At 39.9% G+C, this 22744-nt stretch overlaps 1 protein-coding gene across 1 annotated transcript; it reads left to right on the top strand.

The window, feature by feature from the left end:
• Positions 1-11228: 11228 nt before the first annotated feature.
• LOC141813777 (pleiotropic drug resistance protein 2-like) lies at positions 11229-18206 on the top strand. The gene is given in 18 exon segments (XM_074701758.1): positions 11229-11324; positions 11460-11750; positions 11836-11926; positions 12343-13243; positions 13412-13572; positions 13686-13789; positions 13872-13895; positions 13897-14038; positions 14125-14250; positions 14878-15008; positions 15174-15506; positions 15588-15878; positions 15997-16080; positions 16217-16350; positions 16432-16659; positions 17052-17229; positions 17325-17579; positions 17666-18206. Coding segments are annotated over 18 exon segments (3828 nt in total). The 5' UTR covers positions 11229-11240; the 3' UTR covers positions 17936-18206.
• Positions 18207-22744: the final 4538 nt, after the last annotated feature.

Raw genomic sequence — 22744 nt, 5'->3', positions numbered from 1 at the left:
GTGATGCATTTTCATAGTCATGGATTTTTATTATCGAAAATCATAGTTTAAAATAGTTTAGGCTCAGTTTCAATAATTGGAGTATGATTTTAAATATTGCGATACGCAGCGAGTGGAAATAGAATCTCAACCTATATTTCAATTGTTTATTCTATTTTTAGACATTTAAGTTTGAAATTTATTATCTTTGATTGATTAATTGAATTGTGGTCTTGTTTTATTTCCTGATCGACTGACAAGAGTCTTCCATTCTTCAAGATTTAAAAAAAAAAACCTGCTCGGAAGTGGATCCTCCCTCCTTCAGGAATTGTTGTAGCCGAGTGCGGTAGGCTATCCCGGAGCGAAGCGGCACTGTCCAGCAAGCAGCAACACTGCTGGGCAGCTGGTTTAATCCTGAGCAACATCGAGATGCAGAGAGTAAAGGCAATGGCATGCAGCGCAAAGGCAGTGGCCCCATGCCCGTGCAGACTATCATATAGCAGAGCGGAGGCAATGGCATGCAAGGTAGAGGCAATGGCACCATGCCCGTACAGACCAACACCCAGCAAAGCAGAGGTAGTGGCTCGGTGCCTGTGTAGGCCGGTGCACAGCAGAGCGGAGGCAGCGACTCCATGCCTGTGCAGGTCGGTGTACAACAGTGCGGAGGCAGTGGAATGCAGGGCGGAGGCAGTGGCCCCATGCCCATGCAGGCTAGCGCACAGCAGAGTGGAGGCAGTGGAATGCAGGGCGGAGGCAGTGGCCCCATGCCCATGCAGGCTAGCGCACAGCAGAGTGGAGGCAGTGGTTTCATGCCCATGGATGCAAGTGCACAGCAGAGCAGTCGACACCCCAGAACAATATGCAACAAAATGGAGACAATGGCAGGGGGCGGCTAAGGCTTACGGCTTCTTCAGGCTGCAGAGTAGCAGGAAGGCCTGGGCAGCAATGGTATGGAAATCATACATGATGCCTAAGCACCAATTTGTCATGTGGCAGCTCACCCTTGGCAAGCTACACACCAAGGATCGGTTGTTGTATGAAGAATGCAAGACATGCCCGCTGTGCCAGCTAGTGGGCGAGACGGCAGATCACTTTCTTTTTAGTTGCTCCATCATTGTACCTCTATAGGTCATGGCTCAAAGATGGCTGCACATTAGACAGTTTTGGGACTACCATGGACATGCTAGAGACCTTTCAGCTATGGTTTTATGGAGGGAGCATCCTTAACAAAGCCTGTCATGGATGTGTCATGCATGGTCTACTTGATTTTGCAAACCCAAAATTAATGTCAATATGAAAGGGTTGTGTCAAATATTGAGAGGATATTTAGAACGGTTCAAATGCATGTCTTTAGATTTTTGAGTGCTTCACATGTAAATCCGTGAAAGACTTATAATAGAATTTACTTTTATATAAAAAAAAGAGCTCTTAATTGCCCCCACGAGCTGACACAAATGATTTCTGCATGTGGTGTTGCTGCAATAGGTCAAGGAATCAATCCCCAATGTGTATAGAATATCTCAATGGTTTCTTGACCCCCCGCCCCCATGCAAGGGGCCACTGTGCTAGGCAAAGCCCTCCTGATTTAACTCCCTTCCAGATCGCATAGAGAAATCCTGGAGCGGCCTCCGTGTTGACGGTTATCACCTTATGCTACAAAAGAAAGAGCTCTTAATTAATTAACTTGTTGCCCCCACGGGCATAGCCGAGTTGGTACTCGGGTGGTAGATTGCCTTATAGATATCTTGCCATTCCACTTGCTTCAAAAAGCTTGGTCTGAAATGTGCAAGCCCAAGACAGAGAGTGGGCTACGGATGAGAGACTTGCAGGCCTGGAACATTGCATTGCTTGCTAGAGTCTTATAGTGCATTCAAGAAAAACAGGACACACTTTAGATACGTTGGGTGCATCACACTTACATCTAGCATACTGATGTCTGGGCACGGCAGGCAAGGCACCAGGACTCATCCCTCATGAGGATACTGGCCATCAGAGATATTATTCTATCCTCTGAGGGCACTGTGGAGCTGGCACGACAGAAGTTGACAAGATGGTTTAGTCAAGTGGGCAAAGGCATCCAGAAGGCATATGATTACTTTCGAGATGCAGGCAGCAGGAAGTCATGGACAATGACAGACTAGAGGAGGTATCTACAGCCCAGCCACTCCTTCACACTTTGACTACTGGCCCAAAGGAGACTCCCCACCAGAGCACGGTTGGACTACATGGAGAACCAGAGCTGCATTCTCTGTAGAGCGAGGAGACTCAGGAGCATATATTTTTCCAATGACCTCATATTAATTAGCTCTGGAGCAGGATCAGATGGTGGTTGCACATACCTAAGGAGATGACCATGTATCGATGGATGTTTCGCATCTTCCGACGACACTTCAGAGGTACTAATAGGCTAATGCAGGCTCGACACCTTGCCATGTCTGCCATGATCTATCATGTTTGACAAGGAAACGAGGTATGTTTGAGGGTGCACATTTTGATGTAGAATTGGTATACAAGAAAGTACAGACACATGTATACTGTACAGTGGACATCTACTCAGATTTGACACTTCGTCAAAAAATGAATAATATATATATATATACCTTTCATTTAAAAAAAAACTCTTAATAGTCATTGGTCTTGTAGCGTTTAAAGAGAGAAGCTCTCTCTTCTCTCCAGGGGGAGGCGACAACAAACTAACACGAAGCTCTTGGCAAAGGCAACGATATGGAAGGCAAGCAACAAACGACTATGATGTGCTTGCTGCATGGGTAGATTTGTGGTGTCGTGCGTGCGAGGTGCATTGTGACAGTGGATGTTGGTGCAATCAACCTCTAGAGTTTTAGATGTTTCACAATATAGCTGTATCTGATCAAATTTGACCAGATGACTAATAAAGGTAAAGTCTAATCAAGTCAAAGGTTGACTGGATGACTTGTAAAGAAAAGTCTAAGCAGGCCAAGAGTGACCAGATGCTTGGCAAGGGAAGTCCTAATAGATTAAGAGAGAACCGGATGTTAGGCAAGGAAAAGTCCAGACAGATCAAAACTGACAGAATATCTGACAAGGGATAAAGCAAGTCAAGGTGACCGAATGTTTGACAAAGGAAAATCTTGAGGAAGTGAATTCTAGGTAGTGAGAAGTCTTAGAAGAACTCCAAGTAAAAAAGCCTAGTAGGTTAGGTAAACTTACAGAATTAGACAAGGTTACTTTGTTTGTACTTGTATGCGTGTCTTACAGGAACCAGGAGTTGGAAGCAAGATTAAATAGACAGAAGCAATCAAACGCAGCCAAACCAAGTCTGGAATAATCAGACTTGACTCAGGTCGAACCGGGCCCAAGCTGGTTCGGTCGACTAATCCAATGGATCAATAGACCGATTGGGTTCGATTGACCGGGTTCAAGCCCTTACTTAGATTAATGATGTAGCCTGGTTCGGTAGATTGATCCTGTAGATCAGTAAACCAATCAATCAGATAAAGATGAGATTGCGAGGTTCGATCGAGACCTCGAAGCTTTTCAGATCAAAGTTGACTAGGATCGGTAGACCGATCGATTAATTGGTAGATTGAACAACTCCCATAAAAAGAACCCGAGTATGACGTTCAGATCAACCAATCTTCCTATTACTCATTCTTATTGGTGCAAGGAGCACTAGATAATCGAACTTGATTTTGATAATAACAAGGATTCAAAGTTAAACTATGTTGTGATCTAACAAGGTTAATCAAGTGTGTATGTAGCACAACCAGAAAAGTCCTAGCTGAAAGCTAGGTCAGACTAAATCCTAGCTAGAGGCTAGGGAAGGCAAGTCGAGGTTAGGTAAGGAAGTTCTAGTCGAAAGAACTGGACAGAAGTTTTAGCGGATAAGCGACACCAAGTGGAGAGACTTGATGGGGTCTAGAGGACCAAAATCAAGTCGAATCAAAGACTGAGGATCGAGGATCAGAGGCTATGCAAGAAGCCCAAACTGGTCTGGAGGACCAAGGTTAGACACCAAGTAAACTCCCCTGAGAGGAGTGGGTGAAGATGCATTCTCTTGAAGGGAACGGTAGGTGTCGGTCTAACTTAAGACTTGATGAGAAACCTAAAAGTCAAGATCAGACAGTTGTAAGGTTGTTACTATATATATTATGTATGTGACACTAGCTCTATGATACAGGGATTGAGTCTGTAACTGACCCAGAACAAAACTCCGGGTGCCTGGAAGATATCCAGGCGCTTGGGATTGGCTGAATACAGTCCAAATCAAGGCTGTCAAAATCGCGAGTCAACTCGGCGAGTTTACGAGTTTACGAACTATTATTTCAATTCCGTGTTGAATCAGCTTAAAATCGGGCCCCCCTTGTAAACTCGTAAACTCGCGAGTCAACTCGGTAAACTCGCGAGTCAACTCGGTCAAACTCGGTAAACTCGATAAACAAAGGAAATCTTTGTTTGATGTTTCCTTTTATCAAATTTGGACAATGGAAGCTTATTTGGTGTATCTATTGGACTATTTTTATATGAGATTTTAAATTTGTCATTTTGTAACTTGATGTTGAAACATAAATTTTAAAAATTTCATATCTTTTCATGTTAAATTTTCATGTTTAGTCTTTTTTTATATGTGAAAACATGTTGTTGATAACTATGTTTATGTTTTTTTATTAGATATGTGAAATAGTGATTGTTCTTATGAAGTTATGATCAAATATATATTATTTGACATTTTATAACTCTTTTTTGGATTATTTGTAAACTCGTACGAGTTTACAATACGAATTTACGATACGAGTTTGTGCACCCCTAACCGAGTCGACACTGGAATCGCGAGTTTGACAACCTTGGTCCAAATAAGTTGACAGACTCTAGTTGGTCGAAGCACGTCAAAATCCAAACACCCGGAAGGGATCTAAGCGCTCGGGGATGGATAAGTCACACTTAGATACAATCTGATTCGTCCATCTCTCGCCAAGTCAGCAGTCCAAGCGCCTGAAAGGATTCCAGGCGCCTAGGGATGGATAAAATCACGATGATAGTGGATCATATAAGATTAAGCTAGGGCGTCCAAAATAACTTTTAAAAGAGACTTCAACCAACAACTTCAGAACAAGAATTTTTATCGCTTCATACTCATGTTGTGCTCTAAAATTCTAACACAACGCCGACATGCTACTCCGACAATTACGTTATATTTTTTAAATCATTGTCGGTACTTTTCTGTGTTAGTTTTTCATCTTTTCGTACTTTCTTTTGAATAAGATTGGTAAACTTATTGTCGGTCCCTATCTTCTGTAAAGTAAAAGACAAACCTCCTTTGAGAATGAGGGCATTAGTGGATTGTCCATCAAAAGCAGTCAACGACCGCAGGCCTTGGAATAGCAACTACAGACCGTGAAACAAATAAAAAGAAAAGTTATTTTCTTGTTTATATTTTCCGCTGTCATCTCTCAAAAGAGAGTGAAAAGCAATACGCGTTATTCACCCCCCCCCCCCCCTCTAACGCTCTAATTAATCCTACAATTCTCTATGCTCGAACGAAAGCAACAACACGTCGCTCGTGCGACTGAGGAAGCGCTAGGATGAGTGCGTGGCACTCAAGAGCTTCAACACCAATCATCAACAAATTTATTTATTTTCTTATTGCAAGCATTGTATTTTATATATATATATATATATATATATATTCTTGTGCTTATTCTTAAATTGTAAGAGAGGTTTCTCCACCTCCGAAAAGCATCCAAAAAAGAAAACACTAGTGAACAAACACCTCTCATACATAGGTCATAGAATATCGACCCTGAGGGGTTGGAAACCAAATAAAAATCGATGTCCTCTTCATTTTGGTTTTGTTCTCTATGATATTTCCGTTGCGACTAACCTTGATAGAAAGAACGAATAAACAACTAAGACGAGATCGATATTCACCCCCACTATCGATCCCATCGCCCTACAATTGGTATCAGAGCTTGAAGTGCTCCTGATTGGACTAACTGCTAAGGAAGGAAGAAGGGCAAGGATTGAGGGGGAGCAAAATATATGGATTCAAATTTAAATTTTAAATTCCATATTATATATTTTAAGTGCAGGTGGAGGACACTACAAAAATAAATGTCGTACTTGTAAGAATCGGATGACACAATCGACGACAAAGAAGGAACCGATGCTAAGAGTCCAGAGAAATAAAAAGCACATTGTGTGCTTCAAGTGTCAATGATCTTGACACTATTAGAACTAGTGCCCGAAGAAGAAAACGAAGAAAAATTCAAATGAATTAGAGGATGCAAAAAAGATCAGTAGTTTTAGAATTTACATAAAAATCCTAGAAAATTTACATAATAAATTAGATTCTTTAAATTTTTACAATAACTTAGATAATTTACATGATAAGTTAGAATTGAAAATTTTAAATTTAATTAATAATTCCGAATTAAATAATAATTTAATTAATAAAAACAATTCTTAATTGAATAAATCAAAATTTAAAATTGAAAATTATAAATTTAATTAATAATTCAGAATTAAATAATAATTTAATGTATAAAAATAATTCTAATTGAAAAAATCAAGATTGAATAATTCAAATTTAACCAATTTAAAAAATTCAAAATTAATTATTAATCAAGATACAATTAAATTGAATAATTCAAATTTAACTAATTTAAAAAATTTGAAATTAATTATTAATCAAGATAAAACTAAATTGAATCATTCATAATTAACAAATTTAAAAAATTCAAAATAATTATCAATCAAAATTGAATCATTCAAATTGCATTAATTTAAAATTTTAAAAATTAATTATTAATCAAGATAAAATTAAATTGAATAATTCAAATTTAATTATTTTGAAAATAATTAATAATCAAGATACTCTAAATTGAAATTTTCAAATTTAATTAACAAATCAAAATTAATTAATCGTAATAATAAAATTAATCAAAATCAAATCAACTTAAATATACATCAAATTAATCATAATGTAAGATATTTGATTTATTCAATCAAGATAAATATAATTTGAACAAATCAAATCTAATTAAATTAAATAATTCGGAATTAAATAATAAATTAATTAATCAAGATAATTTTAAAAATAATTTGATCAATTCTACTTTAAAAATTTTAAATAATTTAAAATTAAATATTAAATTAATTAATCAAGATAATTTTAAACATAATTCGATCAATTCTAATTTTAAAATTTTAAATACAAAAATGGTGAAATTAAATCTTAAAAATTTCATAGATAATTATTTAAATCAAAATTCAAATACTAAATATTCAAAACTATCTTTAAAATTCAAATTTAAATCTTAAAAATCAGAAAAATAAATTATCAAAACTTTAAAATATTAATTTAAATTTAAATGCAAAAAATTCAAATTTAAATCATAAAATTAATTATAATAAAGTATCCTTTAATTATGAAACAATCACGAAGAGACAAGCGGGACAAAGGAAAATGAGACAAGCAGCGCGAAGGACTCGACTCTACGTTATTTTCTTATATAATATAATAAATAAAGTGAGCCGACCGCCAGCGAACGAATAGTGAGCCGACCATTTGAAGTGGTAGCAAAGGTCCGGAAGGGTTCACGCTCGGGAAGAAGCACTTCTCATCCCGCTAGTCATGCCGGGACTGTCTTCTATCTATATAAGAGAAGCATCAGTTCTAGTTCAAGTAGTTCTATTCTAGTTCAAGTAGTCTGGCTCTGTCAGTGGGAGTTGAGTTTGGAAGCGAGGGACGACGCAGAGTGAGTACCGCGGGATGAGCCGTTGAGCAGGTAGTTCAAGGATGACTATCAATATAGTAGTTCACTAGAAATGCGGAGCTGGTTGACTAGAAATAGTAGTGAAAAGGCAGAGCTGGTTGTTCAGTAGGCTTCAGTAGTTCAACTATACTGGTGCTACTACTCTTCCTCTACTTCTGGTGAGTAGGAGTGGAAGGACGGGAGAGGAGTGAAAGTCTGAGATCCAGAATTTATCTTTCTTTAGGGAATTTACTATATTTTTGGGAGGGCAAAACAAGAGAGCTAGCGGAAGTTAGAGGATCAGTGCTAGCTCAGTCGAATCAAGATTAGTAGAGTAGGTCGGCTACCATAGGGGTAGAGTTCAGTTCATGGCTATGAATAAGCTACACTCTCTTATCTGAATGGACTATAGCTTTTGATTAAAGTAAGAAAGTATAATGAAGTGAACAGTGCAGGAAAGTCAGTTTTTAAGAGAGCGCCTAGCGCAATCATCCTAATCATCCCCTCACTGCCGACCTCGGGCGGGCTCTTCTAAGACATGGTCTAGGCTCTTCTCAAATCTAGTCTAGGCTCTTCTAGACTAGCTCCTTCTATGGTGCACTCTTCCTTTCTGACTGATTCTGGTACTAGGATCGCTTACCTTCTAGCTTCCGTTCGCTTACCGCAGAGTGGGCTTTAGAACAGTGGCTTTGGATAGGGCACCGCGTCCTATAATAGAATAGCTACGTAGGCGAGAGCAACTTGAGCTCCGTCACCGAAACCGACAGAGCTCGTTTTTGCGCCTTGCAATGCAACTCAGCCTCTCCACTGGTGCTCGGCCTAGGCCAAACTAGTAAATTGAGCTCTCGATCTCTGGTCGCTGCCTCACTGGTCGAACTTCCTCGACTTCCTCTACCCCCGACCTCCGTCCAACCAATGGCATGGCGGAGATAGCTGAGTCCCCACACCCCGGCCCGATTGGACAAAGAAAAGAGTGATGGTCCGGGCTCGCTCCTGTCTTGCATAGTAATGTTGTGCTCATCCCGACCTAATATTCACTGCTTCTGTTTCACTCGCACCTCTGTCTCCCGACTTGCTTTTCACTCAGACTTACTTCTCGATCTTCTCTTAGGTGGGCGAGCTCCACTTCTTTCTTGGGAGCATAGCTTTCCTTCCTCCCCCGGTTCGCTCCGCTCCTTTAATTGGTCTGGTCAAACCTCCCCTCTGTTCTGTTCAGTGGCTTCTTTTGGTCTCCCGAGCTCTCTTCCATTCTTTTGGTCCTTCGCTTGCCAAAGCCTCACTATAATTAATTGACAACAGTGACAGCAAAGTTGAGCAAAGCGAAATCTTTGCAAACTGGGTCCCTTTGCTACCTACATAGAATAGGGTAACACCACACCATATATACTTAAAAAAGCTACCTGAATCAAATAGTTAAAGATTCGTGTTAGGCATGCTCCCCCATCAGTGGGATAGGCTTCGTTCACCCACACCCGGGACCTTCTCACTCTACTCTGGTTCGCATCCCTGGGCATGAGTTTCGCATCGAAGCTCTGCACCGGATATTACTCACCTAGACCTAGGCACGCACTCATCGGATTGTCCAGTCCGACTCACCCTCCGAGGTCGCACCTATTTTATTCTCTGCTTCACTGCACCGCTCTGTGGGATTCACATGAACCACCGTTGAGTGATGGTCCGGGCGCGTACGTGAGTTCAGGTCTAGCTACCGAGCTAAACTCTGATCTTGTCTTCTTGCTTACCTGGCATGACTTTCACGCTCTGCACCTTGAATCTTTCTACCTGCACTCCAGCTAAGATCTCACTCGTCCGATTCTGAACCATTAGGAGATCCAAGAGAAAGAACTTCCCGCGTCGAACCCTACCCTATTGGCCTATGATCAATTCCCCTCCGATCCGAGGTCGATTCCTCGCCTCCTCACCGTTCTTAGCCCATACTCACCGAGCATGGTCTTACCTCGCATTGCTCCCGGAGATTCAGAGGGGAATTGATCATAGGCAGCGATCACACTCATGCCTTGCTTGAGCGGAACGGACCGATGCAACTGTTGAACGTGAGCCCAACCGAAGCGAACCGGAGTGGACTAGCTTCATTAGAGGAGTGAAAGGCAATATTACGTGGGCTAGAGGTCAAGTACCGGAGAGAGAGCCCACGTAGCGGTGTAGCAGACCCGTGACACGGAAATTACTTGAGAATTTCACTCGACTGAGAGAGACTCGGAATTTATATTGATTTTAGGCTATTTTGAATCAAGATCGGATCTCTCGGTTGAAGAGTCGCTTACGAAGATTAGCTGCCAATAGGGCCCGTAGGACAGAGGAATAGATTCTGGTTCACCCCCTTCCCAGCAGTAGAAATGGAATGAATTAGAACCAAGGGATGAGTCTGAAAAACCCAGGGCAGTGAAGCCCATTAGACCACAGCCGAGAAGGGGAACTTGATAAAAGCAAATGAGGAGTGAAAAAATGCACTACATCGCTTCTATACCTACAATCCATCTTCACCCTTCAGGCTGACTTCATTGAATGCTTCAAAGCATTGGCGAGCCAGTTGAATTACGCCCTTCCCTCAACGGCTAACTGAACGTACTTTTTCGAGGGAGAGAAGAAAGATATGACTGACAGCCAAAGCGTTATGCTTCTTTCATACTGGGATTTCTCCTGCGAATAAGGAATGAGATGAGAGCAAGTACCAATCCAATCAATCTATTCTCTTTCCCAACCCCGAGTCTATTTGGAGTCATAGTTCGATCCACAACCACAAGCCAAGCTGACTTAGAGGCACAGCTGAATGCGCACTTCCTTCCTGGCTTATTTAATTTCATACTGAAAAGCACAGGTACAGTTGAACAAAGCTATTCAAGGCTTTCCCTCTCGGATTTAGTGCACACTGACACGGACTTCCTGATAGTGAGATTCCTCTAGTCAAGTCTAAGGAATGAGATGAGGGAGAAAAGGAGAGTCTATGCCACGCCACCCCGGCTTCACACTGACCGTACTTCCGGCAAACATCAAAAATGGAATGCTCTCCCTACAGCCCCAATACCGTTACTGGCTTTCTTCGGTTCCTTCTCTGCTTGGTTCAACTCCACTGAAATCTTAACTTACAGCTCTTCCTTCCTTCACTTACAGGTTTACCTAGAAGTCAAAGTAATGATCCCGTCCCTTCAACTATCAGTCCATTGACTAAGAAGGGGACCTGGAACAAAAACTTCACGGAAAGGAAAATAAACCTTCCCTGTCGCCGAAAGCGGCTAGAGCAAGATCGACTGAGTACCTGTACTGCCTTGCCCAAAGCTACCAAAGAAAGTGGAACCCTTGAAAGAGAGACGTAGGCCCGAAAGCAAGAGAGAGAGGGTTTCCTTTACCACTGGAACTGGAGTCGCGGAACTAGCACGACGAACAATGCTCGGCACTCTGTCAAGTGAGCCCCTCTCATTCTCTATAAGCCCGTGGTGAACCTAAATTAGACATCATTATGAGATAAAAAAAGAAGTTTCTCACTCTTCAATATTAACTGTTATCAGGATGACATTGTTGCTTGGACCTCCAGCTTCAGGGAAAACAACACTCTTGCTTGCCTTGGCTGGGAAGCTTGATAGAAGTCTTAGAGTATGCTTTCTCTTCTTGTTCCCCACTATTTTTGTGCAATTTTGCAATCTCTTTTGTAATACTTTTGTAAGAGTTCAAATAAGTCATCGTGTGATATTAAGGTATGTGCATTTAATGTCTTTGGTTTTCTTGCAGCAATGGGGTCGAGTCACATATTGTGGTCATGAGCTGTCAGAATTTGTTCCTCAGAGAACTTCTGCTTACATTAGTCAGTTGGATATTCACAATGGCGAGATGACAGTTCGAGAAACATTGGATTTCTCAGCACGGTGTTTGGGTGTAGGATCAAGGTATGAGATGTTATCAGAATTGTCAAGACGAGAGAAAGATGCAGGTATTAAACCAGATCCTGAGATTGATGCATTCATGAAAGCTGCTGCAATGAAAGGGCAGAAAGCCAATGTATCAACCGATTATATTCTCAAGGTTCATGCCAACAACTTTTTACTGCCATTTTATCATTGCTCGAGCATTTACTAGCAATGTTAATACTTAAAATGTTGGAAAATAGGTACTTGGTCTGGATATTTGTGCAGACATCCTTGTCGGTGATCAAATGCGACGTGGCATTTCTGGAGGACAAAAGAAGCGTGTGACAACTGGTAGGTTTATTGCTAGGAGAATATTATTGAAAGCAAATGTCATTTGCAAACTTTCTTCATCAGTCTGGCCCCTTCCAAGTTCAAACTGAATACTCTGACACCCGTTCATACACGAGAAAACAATAAATTTCAAATAACTAGATGTTCCATTCTTGTTTTTGTTTGCAACTCAAGCACGATGTCAAAGAAAAAGAAATACTATGTAATAACTTTCCTCATAATGACGGTGTCCAAATATTCTATATGAAGAGGAAGTTCAAATTGCCCAACTATTCAAATTTATAATTATGAGTCATAAGGCTTGAAGGAATATTCATACTGAAAGAAGCTTCCTAATATGTTTGGTCTTTTGAAACTTAATTCTCTTTACCATATGTCCATGTTTGGTAATCTGACCCATGTGTTCTTGGTTGCAGGAGAGATGTTAACTGGGCCTGCACGAGCACTCTTCATGGATGAAATATCAACTGGACTTGATAGTTCTACTACCTTCCAAATAATAAGGTTCATTAGACAGATGGTCCATGTCATGGATGGAACAGTGCTTGTTTCTCTTCTTCAACCTGCACCTGAGACATTTGAACTATTTGATGATGTTATTTTGTTATCAGAGGGTCAAATAGTCTATCAAGGTCCTCGGGAGCACATTGTTGAGTTCTTTGAGTCTGTTGGTTTTAAATGCCCTGAAAGGAAAGGTGTCGCTGACTTTCTTCAAGAGGTAACTTCAAAGAAGGATCAAGCACAGTACTGGGCTAACAAGGACAAACCTTACCGTTTTATTCCAGTACCTGAGTTTGTGGAGCTTTTTAAGAAATTTCATGTTGGGAGACAACTACATGCAGAGCTTAGTGTTCCATATGATAAGTCTAAAACCCATCCTGCAGCACTGACGACAGAAAGATATGGTATTTCTAACTGGGAGCTTTTGAAGGCATGCTTTTCGAGGGAGTGGTTGCTGATGAAGAGAAATTCTTTTATCTTTATTTTTAAGACAACACAGATAACCACACTTTCTTTCATAGCCATGACTGTGTTTTTCAGAACAGAAATGCACCATCGAACAATTACTGATGGCAACAAATTTTTTGGTGCACTATTCTTTACCTTGACCAACATCATGTTCAATGGAATGGCAGAAATTGTGATGACTGTTGAGAAGCTCCCAGTATTTTATAAACAGAGAGATTTCTTGTTTTTCCCTCCTTGGGCTTTTGGCATCGTATACACTATCCTCAAAATTCCTCTTTCATTTCTAGACACTGGAATTTGGATCATACTTACTTACTATGTCATTGGTTTTGCCCCTGCTGCAGGCCGGTAATTATCTCACTTCTTTAAATTTTTTTTTCAAGGTTACCTGCTTTAGATGCTTCTATATTACCTGTGATAAAATTTCATTTTCTGCAACTTCATTTTTCTATGACATGATATGTATGCAGGGTAAGTTAAAATCAACCATCTCATTTTGTTCTCCTAATTTGGTAGGTTCTTCCGGCAGTTCCTAGCACTTCTCCTTACCCATCAAATGGCTCTTGGTCTGTTCCGCTTCATAGCTGCAGCATCAAGAACGATGGTTGTTGCCAATACATTTGGAACCTTCGCCTTGCTTATTGTTTTCGTGCTAGGAGGAATTGTCATCTCTAAAGGTTAGAAACTCCTTAGTATATAACCCTGATTAGTTCCTCGTATACTTGATCGATTGTCATGAAACTGATGTGCCAAAACTGAAGTTAGCATTTTTTTTTTATAATGTGAACAGATGACATCAAACCCTGGTGGATATGGGGTTTCTGGAGTTCTCCCTTAATGTATGGGCAAAATGCTATTTGTATTAATGAGTTCATTGATCCAAGATGGGGCGCAGTATGATTCTATCATGAGTTTGTTCTCTGAGTTCTGTTCGCATTTTCATTTCTAATGCACGTCTTCCCTATCCTTGTCGCAGAACAACACTGACGAGCACTATAAACGCTACAACTGTGGGAATAGCTTTTCTTAAATCTAGAGGAATGTTTACTCGTGGCTATTGGTATTGGCTTGCAATTGGAGCCCTCGCAGGATTTATTATTCTATTCAACATATTATTTATCCTTGCAATCACTTACTTGAATCGTAAGTTGTCTATTTTAATTAGAACTTCAATTTTTCATTTTCTTTTCGATCTTTTCTCTTTTGCGAACAAATTCCCGTGTTTGTAGCTTTTGCAAGTGCTCAAAACGCAATTGTTGATGAGGAATCAAGTAAGACAAAGAAAGACTCATCAATAGAAAATGGAAGGATTGAAATGATAGAGAATGGCAGTTCTGCTCGGCAGGACATATCTGGTTAGATTTTCTGATCACATCTGTCCTCTTATTTCTTTGTGATGTTTTATCATGATTGATTATGAACTCAAAATATGGGATAATTTTTAAGAAAATTTATATGTTAGCTTCCAAAATCATTCAATCATGCATGTCGAATAGAATAATACAATCACCCTCAGGTGCAAAATTTATGACACATACCAATCAACAACCCGTTATAAATTGTTGATGATGTACTTTCTTCCATCATCGACAAGCTATGGGAAATGATATATAATTTCCATTATTCCATACATTTTTATGGTATCTGCAACATGAAGATCCATTCTGGAGGTGAGCTTAGAGATGGTGCCGTTCTAAAATAGGCCTGATTATGATTTTTAGAAGTCACCTCTGACATTGCCGACTTGCTTCATTCCCTACTGAAACCACTATTAAATCCCATCTATAGTCCTCAGGACATGGTTCACTTATTGGTTTTGGTTATAATTAGCATCTCTGAGACTCTGAGCATATGGCTCAAGTACCCCTCATCATTGGCTTAAGTCTCTTACCGGAGCTCTCTTCATTCTCTGTTAAATCATAAAAAAACCATTCAATTCTTTTCCATTTTTATTGATTGAAAAGTTTCTTATATTTTTCCAGCTGCAGCAAGGAGAAAAAGCTCCGAAAGTTTTAGTGCTTCAGTTCGTCCAGCAAAGAGAGGAATGGTTTTGCCTTTCCAGCCTCTTTCTCTTGCTTTCAATCATGTGAACTATTATGTTGACATGCCTGCTGTAAGTCTATCCAAAGTTTTCTTTTTTCCCCTCCATTTTGATGCAAAGTATTTGATGTTTTGCATGTCTCTTTCTCTTGTTTAACCCTATGATTTAATTTAAAAAGCAAATCCAAAGGAAAAACAAATAAAATCAAATCTGACCTTTTTCATCCTTTCACATCAGGAAATGAAGAACCAGGGAGTTGAGGAAGATCGTCTCCAGTTGCTGAGCGACGTAAGTGGTGCATTTAGGCCAGGAGTCCTGACTGCATTGGTCGGAGTTAGTGGAGCAGGAAAGACTACATTGATGGACGTTCTGGCAGGAAGAAAAACTGGTGGTTATATTGAAGGCGACATTAGTATTTCTGGTTATCCTAAAAATCAGGAGACTTTTGCCAGAATAAGTGGATACTGTGAACAAAATGACATTCATTCGCCATATATGACTATTTATGAATCACTTGTTTACTCTGCTTGGCTGCGTCTTGCACCGGACATCGACAACCAAACACGACTGGTCAGCTGCAATTTTTGTTTCCATCCAATTGCACCTTTAAGAGTGTTGTATTTATTGTGGACTAATAGCTGTTTAATGCAGATGTTCGTGGAGGAGGTCATGGAGTTGGTTGAACTTGATACTTTAAGAGATGCTCTAGTCGGCCTTCCTGGGGTTAATGGTTTATCAACTGAGCAGAGAAAAAGATTGACAATTGCTGTTGAACTTGTTGCAAATCCATCCATCATCTTCATGGATGAGCCAACATCAGGACTTGATGCAAGAGCTGCAGCCATAGTTATGAGGACAGTGAGAAATACAGTTGACACAGGACGAACTGTCGTGTGTACAATCCACCAACCGAGCATAGACATTTTTGAAGCTTTTGATGAGGTTCTTATTCATACAAATTTTAATTTCTTGCTTCAAATATTTTAACCTTATGTGGCTTTGATACTAAATTGGAAACAATGGTTCCTGATGAGTTGGGTTTTTTTTTATCTGTTCCTAGCTACTTCTGATGAAAAGAGGAGGTCAAGTTATATATACTGGCCCTCTTGGTCGCCGCTCTCACAGGCTTATCGAATATTTTGAAGTGAGTTCATTTACTAATGATTTTGAACTCTGATCATATTTATTTTAAAATTTCTTGAATTTTTTCTTCATAATTTTTACTACACTTCTCATTTTCCCACATGTTGTTCTATCTAATCAAAGAGATTAACTTGCAGGCAATTCCAGGGGTACCAAAAATCGCTGATGGTATTAACCCTGCAACATGGATGTTGGAAGTAAGCAGTAACCAAGCCGAGGCTAGCTTGAATATTGACTTTGCAGAAGTTTTTGCCAATTCCTCACTTTATCAGTAAGTAGAACATAAATGTTTTCAAAATATTTATCACATATCAAGATCGTATAACTTACTTGTCCACTTGGTACTTTTCAGACAAATCCAAGAACTTATAAAAGAATTGAGTATTCCGGCACCAAATTCGAAGGATCTATACTTCGATACAAAATACTCGCAGAGTTTTACTGTTCAATGCCAAGCTTGTTTTTGGAAACAATATTGGTCTTATTGGAGAAACCCACAATACAATGCTGTCCGATTCTTCATGACGATTATTATCGGTCTAATTTTTGGCACAATGTTTTGGGATAAGGGCAAACAGACGTAAGCTTTCTAACTTCTAAGTTCCTTTTGTTCTGCTCTCTCTGTCCGAGTCACTATGTGCAATAAACTACAGTATATGATAAATTAGGATGAACACAAGAAGAAATTGCATTGTTAATATTGTTATCATTGGACACAAGTGTGCAAAATTGAAGCTTATTTGATAAATTAGGATGATATATATATATGCATCTATTTTCTGAAAGTTTGGTGAAACATTCACCAAAAGTTAAGTACTAGTTTCTCTGTGATTCTGTTTCTGGAAGATTTAATTCGTATAATACCATAATGTAATCTTGCAGAGAGTGTGTTTACCTTTTAAACATGCATTGACATTCATAGCCAATGGATTGCATTTTTCTCATCCTGCTTCTTCTTTTGGATGCGAACAGTGACAGGTACAGTCAACAAGACATTCTGAATCTACTCGGAGCTTTCTATGCTGCGGTCTTCTTCCTTGGATCCAGCAATTCTATCAATGTGCAGCCGGTTGTGGCTGTCGAGAGGACAGTCTTCTACCGTGAAAGAGCTGCCGGGATGTACTCAGCATGGGCCTATGCATTTGCTCAAGTAAGCCAATGTTTTCTTAATTTCATCAAAGAAATCAAGTTAAACGAATGATGAATTCAGAGAAGAAATGCTTACATTATTTCTTGCTTTCCCAGGTGAGCATCGAGGTGCTATACATACTGGTACAAGGGTTCATCTACACGATTCTTCTTTTCGCGATGCTTGGCTTTCCTTGGAGCGGAGCCAACTTCTTCTGGTTCTTCTACTTCATCGTCATGTGTTTTACCTACTTTGTTCTGTATGGCATGATGGCTGTGGCAGTCACACCCAACCATCAAGTCGCGGGCATCGTCTCTAGCTTCTTCTTCAACTTCTGGAACTTGTTCTCCGGCTTCCTCATTTCACGACCGGTATGTACATCTCTCAGATGCACTTGTGTCGTACGTGAAGCTGATCACACTCTCTCTCAACTTAATTTCCATGGCACATTTTGCAGGAGATTCCTGTCTGGTGGAGGTGGTACTACTGGGGCAATCCAGTGTCTTGGACAATTTATGGTGTCATCACATCGCAGCTGGGGAAGAGAGATGGCACCGTCGAAGTTCCTGGAGAGGGCACTAAATCACTTACGGATTACTTGAACGATAACCTGGGCTATGAGTACAGCTTCGTTAAGTGGGCAGCATTGACTAACGTGGGTTTCGTCGTCATGTTCTTCATAGTCTTTGCTTACTCGATCAAGTTCCTCAACTTCCAAAAGCGGTAGGCGAATTCTTCCTAATTCAGTTCTCGATACTCAAGTCGAAATACAGGTTCGGTTTTCTCAGTCCAAGTCTCCTCCTATGGTTCAGTACCAGCATTATCCACTATATAGTAATTTTTTGTTTTTTTTACACTTTATTTCACTAAGATATTGATATTACTATAATTTTAGCATGTACTATTGTAAGTGTGATCTAAGGATGTACAACTCATACAAATATTATACGATATTTTATCGAACCTCGTGAATAATCACGTACCTCTTTCCTGTTAAATTAATCCCTCCTTATTTTTTCACGAAATAATCATGTGCGTCCGAACCACTTTGCATGTGTGTGCGTCTCCAAGTTTGACGGTTGGTACTGTTAAGGCCATAAAGGTCCATATACTTTGTTATTTATATATAGTTGTTTATACCTATTGTATTCTTATGCTTCCATATTATGTAACATGGTATCAGAATGAGTCGATTGGGATTAGGTTTATTTGTCCTAATCTACCGCCGCCGTCAAAATTTTTTTTTTCTCTCTTTCTCCACGCGCCGCGAGTTGTCCTAATTCCCTAATTTTTTCCCTTCTCCCTGCGCCGCCTCTCTCTTGCTCTGCCGCGAAAACCAGAGGAAACAAAAAGGGGGCGCTGTTCTGTTCTTCTTCCTTAGGGTGACGCGCCGCCGCCTAGTCTCGGCATCGAAACCCTAGCTGGCCGCGTCTTCTTCTCCACTCGCCGACCACCATCTTCCTCCGCGTGAGGATTGCAGGACTGGAGAGTAGCCTTCCCAACGGCGGACGCGAGAGCATCTTCTTCCAGCGGCGGGCGCGAGCCAGCCAGCTTCTTCCCGGCGGCGCTGTGGTGAGCAGACTAGCGTTCCTCTACGCTGCTCGCCGAAGAAGATTTGGGCGCGTTAAACCCTAGCCGTGTGCACTGCCGATCAACCTCTTCTTCTTTCTGCTTGCGACGCGCTACTCTGACGCCGCCACTGCCCTCTGCCGCGCGACCTCAGCGACGGTCCTCCCAGCTGCGGCTGCCGAAGAAACCAGAGATCACACAAGCAAAACCTAATCTCCCTCGTGATCTCCAGCAGCCGTCCGTCTCCGTGGCCAGCAGACCTCCGTCGCCTTTGCCACGCAGCAGTAAGCGAGGTTCTCAAATTAATGTGAAGGCAGAGAAATTCAGGAACAAGGGCAGGTACGATGGTGCACCTTCTTTGTGAAAAGGCGAACACAAATAGATGAAACCTAAACACCACGCATCTCCTAATGCAGAGACGCTGTGTCTGTTCCCGACGGTCTGCATGATGCCGCGGCAGCTGTTGAGCACAAACGTCACTCCCGACCACTAAAGTCCTAACATCCCTCAAGGCCAACTCTAACTGTAGCGGTGTCTCTATTCTTATTTTCGCTCAACGCTCAAATCTTTCGGTAGGGCGAAGCTTCCTTAAAATTGAAGCGCGGCGTTGCACGCTGAAATTTGAAAAATAATATTCTGATAGCTCTAAAATTCCTAGCGTTTCAAAAAAACCCTTAAAGCACCGGTGTCACTGATGACATCTACACTCTTGTTCATGTTCTTACTAATCCTATCATTGACAAATGACATCTTGTAATTTTATTCAACTTAATTCTTTTTTCACTCAAAACAATCATATCACAACATCAGTGATATCTAAAATCCTATCGAGGACGAAACTTTATGCTCTGATCAATTAAACGACATGCATATTTTCTTCTACCAATCTTTAGATGTTTTTTTCTTATTTATAGATCAGCATTATCAATTATTTTCACTCACTATGCATCTGGACTTTTCTGTCTCCTTTTTATCTTTTCAAAGTTGTATTGGATCGGTGTTAACACTTTAAATCAAATACCTAAGTGTGTTTAGGATCTAAAAGTTGCTTGTCTCTAAAAGGATAAACCCTAAAATGCCATAGTTCAATTTTAGGCAGATATGCATTTTATGATCTAGACTTCCTCCACTCGACTAGTATGTTGTTGAAATATTCACAATCTTAATAGAATTATTTGTTCGCAATATAGTTAATTTTTTATTATATTAATGCAAGAAACATTCAATTTTTAATGATGTGCTCTCAGTCATGATGCAATCTATTGATTCATGATTAGAGAACCGACATGTATCTGTTACTCCAAATATAAATATGAGTATTACCAATATGTCATCTTTAACTTACTAGTATTGTGAATTTTGGAGAGACTATTAATTACAGATTCAATTTGAACGAATAAGTTCTTCATTTTGAGGATGACAATAGAATGGAATTTAACGAGATGGGAAGATTTTTTGAGGATAGGTAGACTTAAGAAGAATTTAACGACAATAGAATAGAAGCGGAAATTGAAAGGGATGTCTCTGAGAATGAATTCTTTGCAAATAATATACACTATTCATTAGATGAGTGACAACCCTAGAATGGATGGATATGTTACGATTAGGGTTGCAAATTGATTTAAATTATCAAAAACCCACGATAAATACAAGCAAACGAAGTATAGGGGCCTCGAGTCGTATTTTTCCAAGAACTAGTAGAAAATCGTTTAATTCGAGCTTATGTGTCGTTCTTTTGGGGTTTTCTATGAAAATTGGGGTTTTGGTGTTTTTCAATTAAATTGTGAATTTGAAATCAATAAATAAAAACAAATGAAACTAGGAAACTAGGAATGAAACAAGACATGCAATTCAAGAAACAAGGAAAAGCAAAAAATTAAGCTAAGGTTACCAATTGATTTTAAAGGCAACAAACCTAACTAGCAAGACAATTATGCAATCCAACTATCAAATTCCACTTGACTAATAGCAAGATCATTGACTAAGCCAATCTAACCTATCTAACTGATATACGGAATCAAACTTGACACGGAACAGTAACTCATGGCACACAACAATGAATTTCAAGAAGCATCAAACATTCAGAAGGCTAAAAGTTAACTACTCAAACTCTAAAGCTGATCAAATCCCAACAAAAACTAAGCATTAATCACAAAACCAAATTGCTAAGGTTGCTAAGAAAAGAAATTAACAGAAACTTCAACTACAGATACTGTCAACTGAAATCAGAAACAAAAAAAACACATCCACCCTTCCCTTTTTCCATTGTTTCTTCTCATCTCGGTGTTAATCGAGCTGGTAAATCCGCAATGCGGCTTCACTGATCCTTCGGAAACTTCAACCTGGTCGTTGGGTAGTTTACTCGCTGCTAGCACCATGAGCAGCCCGAAGAAACCCTCCACGGAACTGAACAGAACGTTGCAGATGAGTTTCAGCTGACAAGAACTGGATTCCTTGCTTCAACCTTGCTCTGATTGACTTGCTGGTAATTTCGGAATGCTTCGCGCTCCTAGGAGAACCCCTCAAAGGATTGCGGCGTCGGATTTTGTTGTGCATGGCCGGAACAAGCTGAAACAGGGAGTTGGCCGCTCCGAAAAAACCCTCTCCGCCGCGCCCTTCCAGCCGCTGGAATATACTCAATCGACCGGCATTGGACTCCTCAAGGACTAAGGATTGCAATGGAAGAAGTTTGGGTGGACGGGGCCGTTCATGCGCGTACGTCGTTGAGCAGGGGAGCGTTCTCGGGACGACGGTGAACAGTGGCGCAACCACTGTTCACTTCCTAAGTTAAGGGTTTAAATATCGCCGATTAATCAGAGAATCTGGGCCCTTGATTTCTGATCCAACGGTGCAGCCTTGATCTGAGGTTTTAGGGCAGCCTAGGGTTTGAAAAAATTTATGGATCTTGATTAGACTTGAGTTAGGTCATGTTCTCTATGTGGGCTTGATCAACTTGGGCAAATTAGCTCGATTTGATCGTGATTGAGCTCGAGCTTGGTCCGAGTTGAACCCTACAATCAATTAAAACTCAATTAATGCAACATTTGCCATTAAATCATGAAAATTATAATCAAGCTTCAGATTATGCAATATAGGACAAATATGATCAAATTGATTCATTTCATAATTTATTTTCATGTAAAAATCCAAAATTGAATCGATTATAAAAATACATAAAATTCTAACTCATCAAATTCCCCCACACTTACCCTTGAGCGTCCCGCTCAAGTCAACAAAATAAGCTAAGATCGTATCCCTCTAGATCATTCTTAATCATGATTAGAAATAATTAAAAGGGAATTATCTAAGTTGTAGAGTCTCAAAAGCTTAAATCCATGGACTAGACTCTTATTCTCGGTTAACCACATAGTAAGTTTCACCCTTCATAATTAATTGAGAAAATATATCACACTAAATCTTACGAGGTTGTTTTCAATAGATAAATCAATGGCTCTCACCCTAATTCTAATTCATGATCAAAGTAAAGTAGGACTCACTCAAACAACTTAAGTTTCATGCATTTCCATAGGTTTGCTTGTTTTCTACTCTCCACTACCATTCTTAATTTGGAATCCACATCTATTAGGCTTATTGAAGATATATAAGAATTCATGAACTGATATCAATGAAATGAAAAATTGTAGAAAGAAAATTTCAAGAAAAGTGCTTTAAGGAAATTCAAGTGTAGTGGTAGACATGGATACAATTAAATGCTAATCAATGATCCCTTGCCCTCTTTTCTAATTCCTTTCTTTTGTGTCATATTTGTTTCTGTGTATTCTTCAAATCCATGAAACAATTCTTGTCTAAACTCTTGCAATTCCTTTTCTTGATACATAATTGTCTTCCTTTATTCATTTTGCCACATTCACCAAACAAAATCAAAATGAAACCTTTTCTTTTTCCTGCATCTCAATTTGCTGGCAAGAAAATCATTCAATAGATTTTACCTCTGCTTGAATCTGTA

Source organism: Curcuma longa, chromosome 20 (genome assembly GCF_044706935.1).
Source record: "Curcuma longa cultivar G26 ecotype Majalengka, Jawa Barat chromosome 20, ITB_CL_G26_1.1, whole genome shotgun sequence".
NCBI classification, from domain to species: Eukaryota; Viridiplantae; Streptophyta; class Magnoliopsida; order Zingiberales; family Zingiberaceae; genus Curcuma; species Curcuma longa.
This window is presented reverse-complemented; position numbering and strand designations above follow the sequence as displayed.